The sequence below is a fragment of the Salvia hispanica genome, chromosome 3 (genome assembly GCF_023119035.1).
Source record: "Salvia hispanica cultivar TCC Black 2014 chromosome 3, UniMelb_Shisp_WGS_1.0, whole genome shotgun sequence".
Classification (NCBI taxonomy): domain Eukaryota; kingdom Viridiplantae; phylum Streptophyta; class Magnoliopsida; order Lamiales; family Lamiaceae; genus Salvia; species Salvia hispanica.
In genome coordinates this window covers 27,926,416-27,943,667 of record NC_062967.1, presented here as the reverse complement: position 1 = coordinate 27,943,667, position 17,252 = coordinate 27,926,416, and the positions used below count along the sequence as shown (strand labels likewise).

The 17,252-nt window shown below is 34.5% G+C and overlaps 3 protein-coding genes and 1 non-coding gene across 5 annotated transcripts; 1 reads left to right on the top strand and 3 right to left on the bottom strand.

Annotated features, from left to right (window-relative positions):
- Positions 1–26: 26 nt before the first annotated feature.
- On the bottom strand, positions 27–1,868 carry LOC125211732 (DNA-binding protein S1FA-like). 2 transcript variants are annotated; one of them, XM_048111645.1, is made up of 2 exons: positions 1,711–1,868; positions 27–413 (listed from the first exon to the last, which is right to left on the bottom strand). In XM_048111645.1, the coding sequence occupies exons 1-2, from the start codon at positions 1,753–1,755 to the stop codon at positions 198–200; spliced, it is 261 nt and encodes an 86-aa protein (XP_047967602.1). In that variant the 5' UTR covers positions 1,756–1,868; the 3' UTR covers positions 27–197. The 2 variants fall into 2 exon arrangements, with proteins under 2 accessions (XP_047967602.1, XP_047967603.1); XM_048111646.1 differs by having other exon boundaries at positions 1,714–1,861.
- A 5,268-nt stretch (positions 1,869–7,136) lies between these two features.
- Positions 7,137–9,552, bottom strand: LOC125210678 (L-type lectin-domain containing receptor kinase VIII.1-like). Its single transcript, XM_048110239.1, has one exon. The coding sequence runs from the start codon at positions 9,468–9,470 to the stop codon at positions 7,341–7,343; it is 2,130 nt and encodes a 709-aa protein (XP_047966196.1). The 5' UTR covers positions 9,471–9,552; the 3' UTR covers positions 7,137–7,340.
- Positions 9,553–12,593: 3,041 nt separating this feature from the next.
- LOC125212505 lies at positions 12,594–14,156 on the bottom strand. Its single transcript, XM_048112699.1, has 2 exons — positions 13,831–14,156; positions 12,594–13,231 (listed from the first exon to the last, which is right to left on the bottom strand). The coding sequence occupies exons 1-2, from the start codon at positions 13,996–13,998 to the stop codon at positions 12,791–12,793; spliced, it is 609 nt and encodes a 202-aa protein (XP_047968656.1). The 5' UTR covers positions 13,999–14,156; the 3' UTR covers positions 12,594–12,790.
- Positions 14,157–15,067: 911 nt separating this feature from the next.
- On the top strand, positions 15,068–15,139 carry TRNAP-AGG. The gene has a single exon. It is a non-coding gene; the product is annotated as a tRNA-Pro (tRNA).
- Positions 15,140–17,252: the final 2,113 nt, after the last annotated feature.

Here is a 17,252-nt window from a genome sequence, read left to right as displayed (position 1 = left end):
TAGTGTATATACATATAAGTTTTGGATTAGACAGACCTCACGATTTTTGTATAAATAGTTCAACTTCATATTTAGACAAAGTCTTAAGCAAAAATGCAATTTAGTCTAGTGACAAAACAGCTAGGAAATTCGAACAAGAGGCCTACACGGTGCAACAGTATCTCAGCAAAGTTCACAACATAAGGTGTTTGAAAGGTCTATTCTCCAGGAGCTGATACGCCTTGCTTGAGTCGTTCTTTCTTCATCTTCTTCTTGGAGACGGGCTTCTTTTTCCTCGGTGGCAAGGTCTTTTGGGCGTAAGTGTAGAGCACATAATTTCCAACAAGGAATGACAAGAGCAGCCCTCCGATGACAAGTAATACGATCAAACCTGGGTTGAATCCTTGTGCTGCACCATCATGGGCTGCATTTTTCTGGCAGATGAAAAATATGAGTTGGACAAATCCCGATCAAAAGTAAGGTGTAACAAAGATAATACTATTAGAGAGGCTTCACAGAAATTAGCAGTGACATAATAATCTAATCCAAGATATGCTAAAGATGAACAGATTAACTGGTTATATCACATGAAAGAATATCCCAATGCACTTGTGGAGACATAAGAATCGTTGAAAAAACACTCCCTCCGCCATCTAAATGTGAACAAGTAATAATAAAAATGTACTATGCAGGTAGAAAACTCGTAATGTGAAATTATGGAGTAATTCACAATGTGCAAGTTCTGCTTAAGAGCATAAACAAGCATACAAAGGTAATTATTGAAATCGAATCCACTCTTCTTAAACACTAATAAACGGCTTAAATATCGGTCCAGATGTCTGCATAAAGAGATCATCAACTCAAGTAGAACAAGGATTTCCCCGTCATCTTCAAAAATGGAATTCCACAGCTATGATTAAAATTATGATATACAAAATGTGAAGTTGCAACACATATAGAGTCACAAGTCTCCATAAATATGTTAAATCAACAAAATTCAGTTACATTATATTCTCTCCCCAAGCAAGAGCTTTAAAAATTACATTCAATCATTATTTGATCATCAATTATACAAAACCATGAACCAGCTTCAAGCTAATCAAACAAATTTTTTTTTATCAATATGTGTTTCTTAATGCACACATCAAATGTTTTTCTTTATCATTCAATTAAGCTCTAAAAAGCCTTTAGATCTTCTATTAAATAGTACAATTACTTATGTTTGTAAAAACAACCTAATGATCAATCTCAAAACTCAAATCAAGCATAAAATAGTTATTAATTTAACCTATATCACAAGGCATAACAACATTATCCCCCACACCAAATAAATCAATAACAATTAGCTCAAAATAAAATATAATCAGTAACAATTATTTTTTGCATAATAACTTCAAAATTATAGCTCAAGAAAAAACATCAGAATTCACTTCAAAACCGCATGCAGAAACAAATAATCAAAATTCGAAAATCCAAAACAGCAACAACAAAAATAAAATCAATTTTCATCAAAATCCAAAAAGTAACACCACACAATTCCAGCTGATTACAATGTAAAACAGAAATTCCTTCAAAACAAAGTGCGTGCAATAAAAAAATGCATCAACAGCCACCAGATCGGAAAATATTACTATAAAAACTAACTGCATTTGTTTAAGAAAAAAAAAATTGATTAAAATCACAGATCTGCCAACAAAAGTTCAAATCGAAAAGAGGAAAAAATGATAATACCACGCGATCGAAAGACGGAGGAACCTTGAAATCGTCTGCTCCCATTGCCGTTTTATTTATTTAATTTTTTTTTCCAGAATTTCCTTCGGAAATGACGGAAAATTGGAATTATGAGAAAGGTAGGTGAAAGACTGATGAAGTAACAAAGACGGAATTTCGAATTAGGTGCTTTACTTTTCTTTATTTATTAATTGACCCCAGCTCGAAAAGGGGGATAATTCAAGGCCCAATTAATAGCTTCGACATATATTTTGTACCTACTAAAAATAATTGTCTACATAAAAATTAAATAAATGCATGAAAATATAAGCTACTCATTTGATAATATAGTACTCCATGTTTGATGTGAGATTGAAGGTTTTTGAGATTGGTAGAATAGTAAAGGTCCCCATTAGAAGATTTGAGCCTATTAGAGCCCAATTAATTTATGGTCTAAAAGTCTACTGGGCTTAAAGTTGGGTAATTTTCAAGTTAGATGGGCAAAGGGTCTTTTACTATATGGCAAGTGTCATCTTTTATGTATTGATACGGTGCATATGTCTACACAGTTACAAATCTAAGAACGAAACTAGTAAGGTTTGACATATTAAAGAAGGTCGTTAGTAGTATTTGAGGGCAAAAGCAATGCAACAGCCGATTGCTAAGCAACGGTCAAAGAACAAAAATGAAGTCCAATACTAAATGGTTTGGGATGGAGCTACCCATGTACCAGGGGATCGCCGGCATCTCAAACTGAGTTTATCAAGCTCATGCCGACTCAACCTTATCTGAATCTGCCATTATATATACATGGAATGTTTATGTTTATCTTTCTTTCTGGTAAGCTGTAATTACTCTAAAGAATTAAGTAGTTCTAGTCTCATATAGCATTGTAACAAAGTCAAACTATTATTATCTTAAATACTGGATATTTGTTGATTATGACTTGTGAAAGAACTTAGTAACTAACAAGTGGAGCATGTGAAATGCTTAGTCAAGTCACAATGATGCATGTTCATGTCCTTTGTATATATATACTACTCCGTATCTCTTCATGGGACAAGATTCTTCGTTTAATTTGGGTGCATGTGCAATCTTATTATTTTACATTATTCAACTTTCACATCATTTTGGTTATATAGATTTATCCAACCACAATTTATAGAGATGCCTCGGTTATAGTTGGCGTCGGAAGTTGATGATAGAACGATGATTGTCGCTGAAAATGGATGGTGGGGAAAGAACTGAAGTGAATCTCAATCCCGAAGAATTGGGGGCGGCGGGGCTGCCACACTATATATGGGGTCAGCGATAACTCCAAATACAAAATTTAATAGAATTTTATAACTCTTATGGGTTGGCGATGGAGTCGATTGACCCTCAGAGTATATTATAAAAGATGATTTGTAGTACTACTATAATTGTTTGTAGGGAGCTAGGTGGAGTACTTCTTAAGGAAATCTTAACTTGATATTTTTCTTATTAGCAAAAGCAATTGACACAAGTATAGAGAATACTGACTTTTTTAAGAGAGAAACTGATTGGTGAAAGGAATTATTGGGCTTTTTGCATAAATATAGTACTAGTATTATTACTCAATGAGTTAATCTATTTCTTTAAGTTACTTGTACAGTTGTACCATGTAGCAATTTGGTAGGTTAGAATTGTGAATAGGATGAAAATTTGGCATAAACTCAAAGGGTACTTGATTTCAATAGTTCAATAATTAGATGGGATATTCGAACTTCATTTTCAAGCTATTGTTTATAGTGGGGTAGATTTCTGACATCCTAAATGATGTAAGTTGAACCTATTTTTCTATTAGTCGTATTTGTAACTATGCATCTGATTTTATATTGTCGCATCTGTTTTTATATTGTCGAATTAAAAAATAATACGAGTTTTAATGTAAATTTAGTAAAATATAAATAAAAAAATTTAAACAAATAAACTACCGTAGAAGATATAAACAGAAAAATGTGATTAAAGTGCGAAAGATAAAAAGTTAATGCTATAAACTTAAACTGAAAGTACTTTTCTATTTTTAGTATGAGACTAATTTTGATGAATGGATGAAAAAAGTTTGTCCACGAAGTAAGTAATTAGAATTAAATGCATTTGTTATATGAGGAAGCAAACGAAAGGATGGACCGATCATATGTCTGCGGGTACCAGCTTCGAAATTCATCAACATCCCCATTTGAACTCGATTGAATTGTGTATTGGGTAATCGTACTCAATCTATCATATTTTTCTCCAAAAATACATCGTACTTATATAAAAATACCAATATTTTATTTGTAGAAAGAATTAACTGAAATCATTTGATTAAATTAACACAATGTGATATAGATTGGAATTAATCCATCAAAAATGGGTTAAAATTAATAAAAATTACTATTTAAATTGGGGCTAGATTCCGTCGATTAACCTCTTATTATTTCTTTAGGAAAAGACAAACTTTATCAATGCCGTGTTTGGCTGGTTAAAGAAATAGAATTGTTGGAAAAAATTTGTCTTTTCCAATATAATAAAATTGTCCTAGAAACATATTCATATTTTTGTAAGAAACATTAATTCCAATATGTGTACTTTTTCATTTGACACAACATTTAATTATTGACAGCAATCGCCAGCCCGCAACTGGTGGCCTCGTATTCTCAGGATATTTAAAACATTATTTTTAATAACTTATAGGCTCTGATAATTTAACAAATACTTCCTTCGTCCCACATTTGTAGTAACATTTAGTTATGACACGGGTTTTAAGGAATTAGTGGAGTGTGTAATTAATGAAGTAAGAGGTGGAGTGTGTAATAAATGAAGTGAGATGATGGAGTGTGTAATAAATTAAGTGAGTTGGTAGGTCCTTTTTTGACTTTTTGGTTTGTTATTTTTGTTTTGATTTATTTTAATGTAGATAATGGCATTTGAGTGTAATTTTAGTGAATAATGTGGTAAAATTTTATGTGTAAATATGGTAAATTCTAAATGTTACTCCAAATACAGACTTTTATAGCAAAATATTACTACGAATCTGGGACGGAGGGAGTACTATAAATATTAAATTTATAAATTGTCAAGTTATTTGGACAAATGAGCTTGTAAGTTAGTAATATAAATAATTACTTGCTAAAGAGAAAATTGAGATAGAGAATCATTGGAAATACAATGTTGTTTTATAAATTAATTGGCAGTAGAATTTTATTCGATGAAGTAGAAGAATTTTTTAGTTATAAGGTGTCCATTCCATCTTCTTATATGAAGCAATCCTCCACCGACTTTTAATCCACGAACGAATAAGTGAAATTAATATTTTCTTCTTTATATCCTTTAGTTTGGTTCGAAACCTTGAACATCATTTTATTTCTACTTTTCATATCTACCACGTACCTGTTGACGTAAAACATAGAGATCAATCACATTTTATTAAACTTATGGATGAGCGTCAAATCCTTCTCTTTTACCGATCGCGATAGTAAATACCAAAGATAATAAAAAATGAGTAATAGAAATAGGTGGTCAAAAACTTGATATTATAAATAACAATTTTAGAACTTAATATGACAAAGTTTGCAACTGATAAGTGGGCATAGTATATTCTCTCACTTATATTAATTCATTCAATACATACCATATTGGATTAGACATAAAGCATGTGGAAAAAGGCCACATAAAAGACACCTTTCGAGTGAAGGCATGGCAAATCCAATGGTGCAATAGAAGAAAATAGAATAATTTTATTAGACACATCAAAAAATAGTTGAAAATCCATATATATATGTATAGACTATAGTATCTCATTTATATATATGCCTTTATTCAACCAATTATTGTATATCGTTTGCGCTTTACCAAAACTCTACTCAAACTCTTTTATTTTGCTTTTGACTTGTTAGTTTCTTTGGAAAGCAACCTCCTACCTTTCTCCATTAAGAAATGCCCCACTTCCATATAATACTATTTATTATTTTGTCGTAATTTAACGTTACATATAAATGATTGTGTAATTTTTTATACGTATATGTATTAATATAGTATATTCCCATATATGATTATGTGTGTGTAAATTGTTAATTAAGCATAACAATGGAAGATGTTTAAAATTTGCAATGATGATAAGGTATGTGAACATCATAAAATAAAATTAAAATTAAGAATATAATCGAGAATGGTGTGACAAAAGGCTAATCTAAGATAATGACAAACACCATTTTCTTTGCACTTTTATAATTAATTGAGCACCTATTTTTCTTCCCTAGCATCATTATTTGAGCACCAATTTCATAACGGATTGATTATTTGATTTGTTATCCAACTTCACACGCACATAGTATAATTTTTAGTATGTTTATTGAAAGGGAGCAAATTATATCCTAAATTGGAGAATGAACAAGAGTTACAAGTAGGTATAATGGATACCTCAATTCTATTAGTATGTGGTCTTTTGGGGAGTACTACAAGAGCAAAACGATGAGGGCTTTGCCCAAAGCGGACAATATCTAATGTGGAGTTCAGGTGTGCGCCACCGAATCCCAACAGTGGTATCGGAGCAAACCATATTCCACATCGGAGAATGAACAAGAGTTGCAAGCATATATAATGGCTACCCCAACTTCATTAGTATGAGATCTTTTGGGGAGTATCCCAAGACTAAAATCGTGAGGGCTTTGTCCAAAGCGGACAATATCATATTAATGTGGAGTTTGAGTGTGCGCCACCGAGTCCCAACATTCACGAAACACTCAAAGTCAAAAAAATGATAACTAGGGAGTAGAATATTAATGCACAAACAACTAAAAATATAAATATCAACGAGAATGCAACCAATGTTACGTTTAGATAAACCAAACTCTTTATTTAAAATCAACAAAAATACAGTTTTCCACCAAATAAAGGAATTATAAGAAATTATGGATAATATAGATAATTTTTATGTAAAGCTACAAAAGCAAATACTCTATTCAAAATCATTTGGAGTTAAAGAGAATATAAGTATATAAAAAAATATTTTAGAGTTATCGATCCATCAACCTCATCCACTAAATAAGAATGACAAGTAAATATTATTTATTCTACTTAATGGTCAAACTAAAGAATAATTTAAGTAAATTTTATTTATTTCTAGATAAGAATGACTGGCAAATTTTATTTATTCCACTTCTGGTCAAATTAAAGAATAATAAGTAAATTTTATTTATACCAATAAATTCGACGATCCAAGTATGTAATGCCACATCCCTGGTGAAAGAGATACACTACTAAACATATACTCCTATATACGGTATTATATAAAATAAAACGATTTAAACAAATTATAATGAAAAACAAAATAATCAATTCTTGTTCTTCAAGAACAACTACTAAAATTATTAACTTTAGAGTAACATTACTCCCAATAAATATTCACAAATAATGTGCCACGCATCAATCTAATTTATAGATAATTAAACCGAGGGAGAATTAACCAAAATCTCATAATTAAAAAGACCAAAAATTGAAGATTAAATTACATAAATTGCAGCAATATTATATGCTACCAACAAGCCAATAAATTATTGGTGCTACTTTCTTTCTCCTTTGTAAATCACAAATCAATGAATATATTCAATTAGTGACAAAATTTTAAAAATAGGACAATACTTTACTAGCTAGACCAGGTGTAGTCCTCCTCCGCCGCCATCTCCGCCGCCGATGAAGCTACATTCCGACGAGGTGGTGGAGATTGTGATCATCTCATTCATATCCGACACACTATCTTGCAATGTCATCAACAATTGTGATGTGGTAAAGCTCATTGTTGGCCTAGTGCTACTAGGCACAATGGGGACCTCAACATCCCCTAGTAGCATCTGCACCACGCCCCTCGCACTCGGCCTGAACATCGGGTCCGGGTGCGAGCAGGCGAGCCCCACCCGCAACACTCGCCCCATCGCCTCTTCGTCGTACTCCCTCCCGAGTCGCGGGTCGGCCGCGTCCAACAACCGCCCGTCCCGATGCAAGCTCCACACCCACTCCACCAAATTCCCGCCCCTTCCGTCGAAAAATTCCTTCTCGATCGGCCTCCGCCCCGTCGCCACCTCTAGCACCACCGCACCGTAGCTGAAAACGTCGGTCTTGTCGGTCGCCCGGCCGGTTATCAGGTACTCGGGCGCGAGATACCCCATTGTCCCGGCCGCGGTCGTGGCGTCCGGGGACTTGTCGTGCTCGATTTGCCTGGCTAGCCCGAAATCGCCTAACCTAGCGTTGAAAGCGTCGTCGAGCATAATGTTGCTGCTCTTTACGTCGCGATGGATCACTTGATTCTCGCATTCTTGGTGCAAGTACGCGAGGGCCGACGCGACCCCGGTCAAAATTTTGCGACGGTTCATCCACGTCAGCACGAACGCGGACTCGAATAAGGCTTTATCCAAACTCCCATTGGACATTAAGTCATAGACTAGTAAAATTTCACCCTTCTCGTGGCACCACCCTTGTAGCCTAACTAGGTTCCTATGCCTAAGAGTTCCGATTATCGATAACTCGGACAAGAACTCGGCCGTCCCCTGCCCGGTGTGGCTGCACCGCTTCACCGCGACAGCGCCGCCCGTCTCGGGCAAAATCCCCTTATAAACCGTGCCGAATGCGCCGTTACCGATTATTCGATCCGAATCAAAACCTTTCGTGGCTAATTTCAGATCCCTATAGCTGAATTCCTTAGGCATTTTGATCACATCCGAAGCAAAATATTCCCTTTTCTCCCCTTTCTTGAATTTCCTCTTATAGATCCATATGAACCCAACGGCGCAAAATCCCAGGACAAACGCCCCGGCCGTCACGACCCCGGCCACCGCGCCGGGGCACATTGACCCGTGGCATTTGCCGCCTCCTCCTCTCGCCGCCACGCGCGCAGCCGTCACATTTTGCGCCTCGGGCGCGGGAGACGGCGGCGGCGGGGTGGAAGTTTCCGGCGTCAATGGAAACTCCACCGGCGGCGAATCCTCCGGCGCCGGAGCCGGCGGCGAGTCGTGACTCGGCCCGTCGTCGTCGAACGAGGATCGGAAGCTCCACCACTCGATCGTGTGGGCCTCGGTGCTCCCCTGAGTCGACCCGGAGAATCCGACGTACACCGAGTCGCCCGGGATCGACTCGCCGAGATCGATCTCGGCCGCGATCACCGCCTCCTTCGGCTTCCGGTCCGACAGCGAGACGTACACCCGGATCGACCGAGTCGACCCGGTGTAATCCACCCACGAGTTGATCGAATCGCCGCTCGTTAACTGGACGCCGATCGACTCGAGATCGACCGACCGAGTCGATACGGCCGAGCCGACGTCCAGCCCGACGTGGTTGCCGTTGATGTCGCCCAGCCCGGCGTCCATGGCGGTGTCGAACTCGACCGCGACGGCGCCGGGGGGGTCGCCGGCGGCGGTGATGAAGCCGAGGAATTCGCCGGCGTCGCCGAGGGCGGCGGCGTCGGGGGAGACGACGAAGGCGAGGCCGCCGCCGACGGAGGAGGGGTTGAGGTTGCGGACGGAGAAGGAGAAGAAGGTGGAGAAGCTGGCGGTGAGGTTGGAGGCGCGGCGGCGGAAGGGGATGGGGTCGGAGAAGAGGAGGCGGCCGGCGCCGGAGCTGGGGACGCCGAGGTCGCGGGTGAGGCGGACGGTGGAGTTGGTCCAGTGGGCCTCCCCGAGGAGCTTGAGTTTGGAGAATGTGAGAGAGCCGAAGTCGAATTGGATCGCTGCGGCGGCGGCGGAGAGGAGGAGGAGGAGGAGGAGGAATTGGACGGGGCGTGACGTCATGGCTAGGGATTGGAAGGGTGCATTGTGTTTTGGGGTTGAATTGATCTGAGCCCTGAGGGGGGGAAGAGTGGAGAAAGATTAAATCTAGTTTCACAAAGAGAGACTCAGGATTCAACTATAGACTAATAGAAGAAGCTGAGTCAAGCTGAAGCCCACACATGGACACACCGCACCCAATTTTTTTTTTATTACAAATTCATGGATGAATAATTGTAACATGTAAATGCTGTCTCTGATTATGCTAAATCAGGTTTAAATATTTTGTAGCCTGTTAGTAGTAGATTTATTGAGTGTATACAACAAATTTGAATATATTCAAAATATAATTTAATTAATACAGTATACAGAGACTTTTCATTCAGAGCACTCGTTAAATTGATAACAAATAATAAAATAGAGAGGAGTAGAGTAACAGAGAGAACTCTTATTTATATTATTCTCTCTTCTTTAATACTATCATTTTCTTCAAACGAGTGTAAAAGAAATTTGAACATGTTAAAAATAATTTAAAATAATATAGTACTGCCTTCGTCCAATGAAGACGACTTGTTCTTTGGACAGTATGAGATTTTATGTGAAAATAAAGTAAAAGAGATAGTAATTAATTTCTACTTTTACTATTGAGTCATCTTAGTTGGAGACTTGGAGTGACCAAACAGGAAAGTGGGTCATCTTTGAAGGAATAAAGGGAGTACTTTTTATGCCCCATCTTATTTTTGTGCCTGAATTAAGATGACACATTTCTTGATCGGTATGAGATTTTAGTAGTACTGGTTAACGTGTTTAATTAGAAAGTGAAAAGTGAAGGTAAGTATAAAAAATAGAATAAGAGAAATGAATATTCTTTTAATTGAAAAAACTGATTGAGTCTATAAATTATCTAAAAAGAATTGTTTTATTATTTTTAATGAAGAGAAAAAGAAAATATAGTTAAATGTATTAATGACAATTTACCCTTTTCGAAGATAGAAATTTGAAATCTTTTAGTATGAGATTAGAAAATGAAAAGTGAGATATTTTTGGGACTTAATAGAGTTTTAGCATTAATTTTTTATTTCTTTTTTCTGCTGATAAAGATTTTATGAAATATGAAGAAACATAGGTGAAAAATGTCAGTAGAACGTGGGCGCCATTATTATACTATTAATACAATATAATTTTTTTTAATTAAATGTAGTGAAATAATAGTATGTAAGTGGATATCACACAATATAAAATGAGACATAATAACAAACAAATGAAATAAACTACTCCTGTCTATTAAAAAATATCACTCCATATATTTCTTCTTTTTATTTTATCTTACTAAAGATGTTATACTTTTATTTTTCTCTTATTTATAATACTATTAATCTAAGTATTTTTTCGCATTTCATTAATATATTTAATTATATTTTATTTATTTAATGTAAAATAACATTTTTAAAAATCTCTATGGCTGCCACCAAGTGCAAATTTTATTTTTTTTTGGAACGAAGGGAGTAAGATTTTGGATTCGATAATATACATGGAATAATAGAGAATTAAATTAAATGCTTTTATTTTATAGAAAATGATGAAATGAGTGATAATTAATGAGGGAATTTTTTTAACAGAATTTAAGACATCAATAAAAGTGAAGTTTTTTTGTCATTTTTACAAATTTCAGACCTCGGTTTTTGCAAATGGGCAGCACTTTTTTTTACTTTTGTGATTTTGTCTGTAAACCACACAGATGTTGGCCCCACTCAACAACTCTACTTATTTTTCTGGTTACTTAATTTGATTTAAGTATTTTTAATGCAATATTTATGACTACTTTTTATTGATCACTCGATCAATAAAAAGTAAAAGAGAAATTAATTTTAACTTCAATACAGCCATTTCCCAATTTATTTCATCCTTTCAATTCTATATGTACATAAGTAGTATACTTAGCAGTGCTAAATGGCAATATTAACGGCAACCACACAAAATTTGATTAGTAAATTAAGAATTAATTATTAACTAAAATATTACTTATAGTTAATGGAAATATTAAAGTGACTTATATACCTCAATTTTTGTTTTCTTTGTTTTAATTCCATTTGCCTCATTTTTTAAAAATTTGAATTAAAGTTTTACATTAATTATTAATTTATGATTTTAATAAGCATGTGGTGTATCACTGCAATGACTTAATAAAATTAATTAAAAGTTGGAAATTTGTAAGGAACAATTTATTTTAGTAAACAATTTATGGGTGGTAATGTCGCTATAGCTTGGAAAACTTATCTATACTACAAGTATGCCCAGCGTTACATATTTATAGTCAACTTTCAAGATTTTGTGAATGAGACTTTGTGTAATAATAATAATAATAAATAGGAACCAAAATATTTTAAGATCCTTAATTTAAGCTTTGCTAGAGAGTGAACTTGGATTGAAAGAATCATTTTTTAGTATATGCCATATATATATACGTGAGGGTAAACGAATAATGCAGAGGATTTAGTTTCAAATAAAATATTAGGTGTATATTTACTAATCACCTTTTGTAACAAGCTTTATTTGCACTTTAACTAAAAGTGTTGTTTAAGAAAATTACAACACGGGACCAAAGTTCAAAATGTTCCTTTGATTCTTTAATTGATTTTGGGAAATAATTGAGAGAGATGTGAAGAAATTCAAAAGAGAAGAAGTAACAACTAACAAAAGGGAGGAAACATTTATGACCACTTTAATATTCTTTGGTTGTTAAAATATGAAGTAATAATGCTTAATTGATATGCAATTATCTTATGGGTGGGCCGTGGGGGAAAAGGCATAATTTTAGAATATATGAGTGTAGTCAAAGATTAAGAGTATCAACGATTTGCCATAGTCTATCCCGCGATGACTTTTTCTTTTCAATTTAAGCACATAAGTGTGTGTCCAACATGCCAATTTGGTTGTAGAATTATTTTAAAACAATTGATGATTTTTTTTAATTTCCTTTCTCTACGAATTTTTTATTAATATAAGTCGTGATTAAACTTATAATACCCATTAATAACTGCAATTCAATAACCAACAATTAATTGAAAATCACCAAAATGGAAAAAAAAAAGAAGAGGACCATTTTCTAAACATCACATGTTTTTTTCAAAAACATGTCTCATTCTCTACACAATAAAGCACATACCACTTTTAAACTTTTTTAATGTAACATTTTCGTAAATACAGTACTTATATAAATGTGTGATTTGCGTCTCCGTTGTTGAGTAACACCTGATGTGTGATAGGTTTGTACTCAATGTCCATACTATTTCATCAGATGTAGAATCTACAAGAGCAGCCTAGTTGGATATTCCGACCATCGATCAAGACTCATGGTGGACGGTTGCTGCGACCGTTCGAGCCCAATCCTTCAAGTGCTTCTTCACCTTGTCCGAATCATTACAAACCCTCGAAATCCTTAAACTTAGTATCAATGGAGAATCTGGCAATTTCACAAGCCATGATTCTGACAAATATGGCATCATCAATTTTTCTTCTTTCTCTTCTTCATCAAGAATCTCTAAATCTTGATCATCTTGAGATTTGATTCGTTGCAATCCAGGGATCAAGCTAATGACATGGTTGCTTAAGTTGTGTTTTTTGAAAACAAACCCTAAATCCATGAACCCTTTAACTTCTTGAAGCTCGAGATCGACTGAGCTTCGAGATTTCCTCATTGATGTTCTTGTTGTCGGTGAAGATGAGTGAGATTTACTAGTAGTAGTAGTAGCAGATTCTTCACTTTCTTGTCTCTTGTTCTCCACCTTTAAATATCATAAAAAAAATTGTACTGAGAGAGAGAGGTGTTTAGTGTTGGCTTTTTCGACCGAGTAAAAATGATCAAAGTTGGGAACTGGCGAGCGAGTCCAACAAAAACGGTGACAATCCAATTAAACAGTTCAAAATCAATACAAGAACGACATAAAAGCTATATAAAAGACAATTTGCAAAAACATGCAAAAAATCAGTGCGTCTATCTTCTTTAGCAAATATATCGATCTTGTAACACGGAGCTAGCAACACATGCTACTCAAACACCGATACAAGTAAAGATGTGTTTAGTGCTAGTTTTTTCAATGAGTAAAGATGTGGAATTGGTGAGTGAGTCCAACATAAATGGTGACAATCCAAACAGTATAGAATAAATATATTTATTATACGACTTGACAAAAGAACATCTAAAGTTAAACAAAAGACAAAAATCGCAAATACATCGAACTTGCAACATATAGCAGACAACACAACCTCCTCAAATAAGGCGACCGATGGACGATCCGATAACCACAACAAACATGAAAAAGAAAAAAACAATAACTAAACGAAAGACCTAAACTGTGCCGGTCGACATAAACTAGTTAATTACCTCTGAGGATGCTACCGGAGGAGATGATGAAGAGATTTCTTGGTTTGACACTATGGCTGAATTTTGGGAGATGTTTTTTGTTGGTGATTTTGATGAAGTAACAATCTGGTGAAACCAAAGTAGATCCATGGCCTCAAATGGGCACACTCCACATTTCTCTGCAGCCATGGGAGCCGGTTCGAGTCAAGAAGATGAAGGTGAAGATGAAGACAAGATGTATATATGGTGTCCTAACTAAGGAGTGATGCAAGTGGGGAAGTATGAGGTGAGAAACTGTGTGTTTTGGTGAATCATGAGAATGTGGTAACGAGTAAGGGAGCCATTCTTCCCCACATATTTCCAACATGTGGAATTACTATTTTGGACATGGTCATGTCTCAAGAGTTGATAAGAACAAAACATTCTATGGTGTGAAACACATAGAGTTGTGTGTGACATTTTGTGTATGTGTGATGTGTCCAATTTATTGAGTGTGACATTCATCAAGACAGATAGATAGTATGGGATAGGGAGAGTTTCATGGTTGTGGTTTGTCAGAATTAATTCAGCATTCATGGTTGGAGCCATTTCTATTTCTCTACACCGTGATGGATACATCTATATTATCATCAACCAATTATTTGACATGTGAGCTTATTGGCTACATGAAAAATTTGTAGCAACTTGGTTGATAAACTTTAAAGAATACTCAATATAGTAATTGAATACAATGCAAATTACTAAAAAACTACTATGAAATTTGATATAATTCTGGTTTGTCTCATAACTTTGAAAATCAGTCAGAAAGATCGGAAAATTAAGAATAAATCCAAAAATTTCATGGTTTTAGTGGCTAATTTTCAGAGTACGAGATTAATCAGAATTTGCCTAAACTTTATAATTTTTTGTTAATTTGTAGCTAAATATTATTTTTTTATTTAAAATAAAAAAAATTATATTTATTCTTTTCTATAATACTACTGATTGAGGTGTATAATATATCCACTGACACCCAGGTATCTTGTTGGGTACAAATTATGCAACGCTTTTCGAATCAAAAGCATGTAAATATTCTACTGAATTTCGATAAATCATACCAAGTAATTAATTACAAGAGAGATGTCGTATAATTTAATATAATAAAGGATATCACATTCAAATCTATGATCTATCACACCTCACCACATACCATGCATCGATGCAAGAATCATAATTTTCTTATATTTATAATAAAATAATAGAAATAAATATCATCAACGGGCATTTGGTCTAGTGGTATGATTCTCGCTTAGGGTGCGAGAGGTCCCGAGTTCAATTCTCGGAATGCCCCATCTTTTTTCGTTCTTTTCTCAATTTGCACTATTGGGCTCTCATTTAAAAAACATGGCCCAATTAATTGTATACATTGGGCCCTAAATTTTTGGGCTTCAATTTCTATGATCCATTGCTATTATTGGATTTTACAAAAGCTAAATCGCCAATCAACTCTCATCTTCAACCTTTTATTCAAATTATTGAACGTCCAATTTGTAAATAACTTCATATCTCATTTTTTGCAAAAGTTCGGTGTTGAAACTTGAAATCGATTGATCACTTTTATAGTTTTATACTCCAATCATCCATAAAAGATTGTATATCTGGAAAATGACATGGAATTTTAAGAGATGTTATTTTAAGTGTTAGATGGAGTGAGAAAATAGTACACTTATATTAATGGGAGAACGAGTTCTTTTCCAAAAAAGAAACTATGACATCTTTTGTGAGACACACTAAAAAGAAAAATGTGATATTTATTACAGGATGGAGGGTTTATACGTTAGAGCATCTCCAACCACTTTATATTAGACTCAAACCTATTTTCAATTAAATAGTGATTTTACTCGTATCATCTACCTCAAATTTAAATTTAAAGAATATTCTCTATCCACTAATTTTATTTGCCATATAAAGGATTGTTTTTCATATTACTGATTTTATTGTTATACATTCAAAATTGGTTGAACCATGAAAAATTCATAAAGTATTGCAAAAACGTTGGAAAAATCGTATAAATTAGAACATGTATGTGTTTACCAAGTCACTTGTGCAAGTTGTATGAGTGTGTGGGAGACTGTTCGAATCAGACTACAATAAACATTAGTCGACATAATTCATGTAAGAATCTTTCTTGGTTATAATATACTAATAATAAAATATGTGGCTTTATATATATAAACAAAAGGAAATACTAATTTTTGTAGTCAGAAGTCTAATAACTCATTATATAAGGCAGACTATTACTTCTTCACGTGTGGAATTCATCATTGACTCCACCACTATCTTCATCGCACGTTAGCACTAGTTCTTAGTGATAACGACACAATCAATGGAAAACAGAAGACAATTCATTCCTATCAAGACTTGGTCAATGTTAGTATAAGGGGGTACTACTATATTTAATTTGGACACAATATTTTTTTTAAAAATTATATTTAGTGACTTTAATAAAAATAAAGTAAAAATAAAAGAAAAAGAAAATAGAAAAATAATAAAGTAATAGAGATTTAATACGTTGTTTTTCATAAAAAAAAATACTCATTACAGTAGTCAATAGGACAAAGTGAATTCCTTCGCCGTGAGTCAAAGAAAGAGTTAGGGCATCCACAAACGCATCATCTCTTCACTATAGGAAGGTGTGAGTCGAACCCGCAACATCTAGGTTTAAGAACCACACTCCCGATAAAACAATAAAATGAAAAGGGGGCAAAACATCTTTGCTGATTTTTCATTTGTTCAATTTCTCATTACGGATGCTCTTACTATTCTTCTACATAAACATTATTATTCTTATATTTAAAAGTTACTACTTATTTATTAAATGTATTGTTCTTATTAATAAAAGATATTGGTCTTGGTACATATAGTATACACCAAGATCATACCCCTTTTTGTTAATGGCATAGTGCCACGATAGTGATATCATGTAGCCGATTTTGAAATATTCCACTATCCTATCCAAGTATGTGACAAATATATAAGACATCCAAGAAAGTTTATTATTGATAAATTGTCATCAAAATGAGAATAATATTTTTGGACGGTGACAACAAACAACAAATACTTCACATCTCATTTATTTGAGAAAATATACCCTTTTACAACAAATTTGTATACAAATCTACTTATTCCACCGTTGCACTAGATCATTCTTTAATCTAAAAATGTCTCATCAACCAAGTTGCATCCTCTATCGCACTTGGTTTCAAGCAAGGGCATCTAGAAAAATGACAATAGACGTCTTTCTTTAAATTATTTTTAAACTAAAAACGTTTTACCAACTAAGTTACATTTCATCATTCATTGCACTAGATTTCAAGCAAGCGCATCTAGAAAAACCATAATGAAGGCCTTTCTTTAGACCATGTAAAAGGAATGACATCTCAAATAGGGAAACAAGGGGAAAG

Bases quoted from the DNA above. Each gene is read 5' to 3' on its own strand.
- LOC125211732 (XM_048111645.1), bottom strand. From the start codon at position 1,755: ATGGGAGCAGACGATTTCAAGGTTCCTCCGTCTTTCGATCGCGTG. The intron at 414-1,710 runs GTATTATCATTT...TTCATCTGCCAG, and splicing joins CTCCGTCTTTCGATCGCGTG to AAAAATGCAGCCCATGATGG.
- LOC125210678 (XM_048110239.1), bottom strand. From the start codon at position 9,470: ATGACGTCACGCCCCGTCCAATTCCTCCTCCTCCTCCTCCTCCTCTCC.
- LOC125212505 (XM_048112699.1), bottom strand. From the start codon at position 13,998: ATGGCTGCAGAGAAATGTGGAGTGTGCCCATTTGAGGCCATGGATCTA. The intron at 13,232-13,830 runs GTAATTAACTAG...TGATATTTAAAG, and splicing joins CTCCGGTAGCATCCTCAGAG to GTGGAGAACAAGAGACAAGA.